General features: G+C 42.6%; 1 protein-coding gene across 1 annotated transcript; it reads right to left on the bottom strand.

Annotated features, from left to right (window-relative positions):
- Nucleotides 1-733: 733 nt before the first annotated feature.
- Nucleotides 734-2353, bottom strand: LOC108333458 (serine/threonine-protein kinase WAG1). The gene has a single exon (XM_017568909.2). It carries the CDS (start codon nucleotides 2338-2340, stop codon nucleotides 886-888), a length of 1455 nt encoding a protein of 484 aa, XP_017424398.2. The 5' UTR covers nucleotides 2341-2353; the 3' UTR covers nucleotides 734-885.
- Between the last annotated feature and the right edge of the window lie 353 nt (nucleotides 2354-2706).

Here is a 2706-nt window from a genome sequence, read left to right as displayed (position 1 = left end):
CTGAAATTTTAATATATTTTATTCTTCAAATTTTAAAAATAAATAAATATAATACTTTATCCAATGATATTAACTTTTGAGGAGTTAAATGATCTCTCAGCTTAACATTTAAAGTGAAAGTTATCAAAGTGTATAAACATATCAAAATCAACCAAGAATGTCATTTTACATATCAAAAAAAGTTTAAGGCATTTAAATTGTAATAACTATATTTATTATTTTTAAAGTTTGAAGATAAAATTTTACAAAAATTTAGAACAAAAATAAATTTTAATTTTAAGTTAAAATTTAAAAATTGAAAACATATTTAAAAAAAATCACACGGTGAAAAATTAAACATAAATAATTTGTCTCAACACTTAATATTTGTTTCAATATATTCTGTAAGGTTCATTTATAAATGAACATTCATTCTGAACTTATTTATTCCATTGGTATAAAATTTTCTCTTCCATTACCCAGTTACATAAGTTTGAATTCTAGTGTTAACACAATTTTTTTAAAAATAAGTGAATAATAAAAACATTAAATTCCACGTTTGAAAACATCTAGATGTTAGATGTCACAATTAATCGTAATAATGTTCTGAGGACGAATTTATGATCAAAAGACAAAGCATCTAGATTAAGCAATTACAAATATTATTCATCAAACAGTTAAAGTTGAAGGGTGAAAAAAATGAAGAAAAATAAATTATATAATTCATAACTGAAAATTGTTCCTAGCCAAAAAAGAAGGGAAGAAATGAATATTTATATATTGTATGTAATTGATGTACACCAGCAAACCTGTGTCTGGAAAAACTACACTTACTGCACGCCCAAAATTGGAAAGTATGTGATCACACTATCCTTCATATGTTCTTCCAATGTCTATCTCACCAAACTAATTAACCTTATAACTATCAACATAGTGATAACAATTGTTATTATTATTACTATAGTTTGAAATCAAATTACATTTCCGAAGGACATGGGAAAGTCTCTTCCACGACCACCTCTTCCTCCTGTAACTCACGTGATCACTCACGTGCGACCTGTTCCTTCTCACCAAGCCCTTCACTTCCGGTGGCCGGTAAGTTCTAATCAAGGGCCACTTAATGCCGTCGAAAAATGGGTGTCGTTTAACATCAGTGGCACCCTTGGCGCACCCTAGCCTCCTCCTTGGATCCTTCACCAACAGCTTCTCAATCAAATCCCTAGCCTCAGTCATCCCAGGCTCTTCTCCTTCCGACACGTGGACGAATCTCACGTCCTTACACGACGCTATGTTGCGCAGTGTGTTCTCTTTGTTGCAGCCCTTAAACGGCGTTGTCCCGTACAGCAACTCGTAGAGGAAAACCCCAAAAGCCCACCAGTCAACGCCGTTACCGTGACCGTTACCCGAGACAAGCTCAGGCGCGAGGTACTCGTGCGTCCCGACGCAAGACCGTGAAAACGCCGCCACGGGTTCCGCAATGAACTCTGCAAGGAAAGTCTGGTGGTGTTGTCTGTAGGGAAGACAGTTACAACTGAAGCAACCGTCGGTGGGGCCCACTCGAGAGGGTTTGTTGTGGGTCTGAAATGTGAGGCTGGGTGCCACGTCAGATTTGAAGCAGAGATCGAAATCCGAGAGCATGACATGGCCGTCTTCGCGCAAGAGAACGTTCTCGGGTTTAAGGTCGCGGTAGACGATTCCGAGAGCGTGGAGGTACTCAAGGGCGACGAGGACCTCAGCGGCGAAGAAACGCGCTACCGAGAGGGTGAGGCGGTGCTGTGGCTGTTTGCGGAGGAGGGAGTGGAGATCGCCGGCGGGGCAGTAGTCGATGAGGAGGCACGTGTAGTGCGAGACGTCGATGCGCGCGTAGAGTGTGGGGAGGAAGGGATGGTCGAGCGAGTGGAGGATTTCGGCCTCGGTTTCCGCGTGGGAGAGTTTTTTGGGGGTGAGGAGGTCTTTGTCGACGACTTTGAGGGCGAAGTTGGCGCCGTCGTAGTCGCGCAGGCGGCAGAGGAAGACGCGGCCGAGGTTGCCAGAGCCGAGGTGGCGGAGCAGCTTAAGATGGCGGAGGTGGAGGCGGCCGTCGGAGGAGAGCATGGTGGCGGCTTGGATGGCGGACCAGTTGGGGTCGGAGCTCCGGTGGGGGTGACGGTTTACGACTGAGATGGAGGGCTCGGCAGTGGAGATACGATCGTTGAAGCTGAGTGTGAGGCTGCTGGATCGGGCGAGGCTTGTTCGGGCGCTGGTGCGGTCGGTGGTGGTGCTGGTAAAACTGAGATCCAGGTCTGTGTCTGGGAACAATAATGTGGGTTCTTCCATGGCTGTTGTTGTGGGTACGAGAGTGCAGTTCTGTTTCTGAGACATTAACGTTGGTGGTTCCGTTTTGATATATAAAAGAATGGGAACACTGAAGGTGGGTCCGAAGGTTCAAGAAGTTGACCCAACTGGTGCGGGGGCCAGGACAGTGGACAGAGGACAGAGGTTAGGTTGACCAACTGGAGTTTACATATTCTATTATTGTTTCGTTTTTTATACTAACATTCTTATTATCATTATTATAATATTACAATCATGGTAATTTTGAATTATGTAATAATATCATTGGTGAATCGGTGACAGTGATAGTGTTCATAGATACATATGCAGGTATAGTGAGCTATGTTGGAAAATGAAAATGTGTGTTTTTGTTGCATGGTTTTTCTATGCTGAGTGTGTGCATGATCAAAATTT

Source organism: Vigna angularis, chromosome 11, assembly GCF_016808095.1.
Source record: "Vigna angularis cultivar LongXiaoDou No.4 chromosome 11, ASM1680809v1, whole genome shotgun sequence".
NCBI lineage: Eukaryota > Viridiplantae > Streptophyta > Magnoliopsida > Fabales > Fabaceae > Vigna > Vigna angularis.
This window is presented reverse-complemented; position numbering and strand designations above follow the sequence as displayed.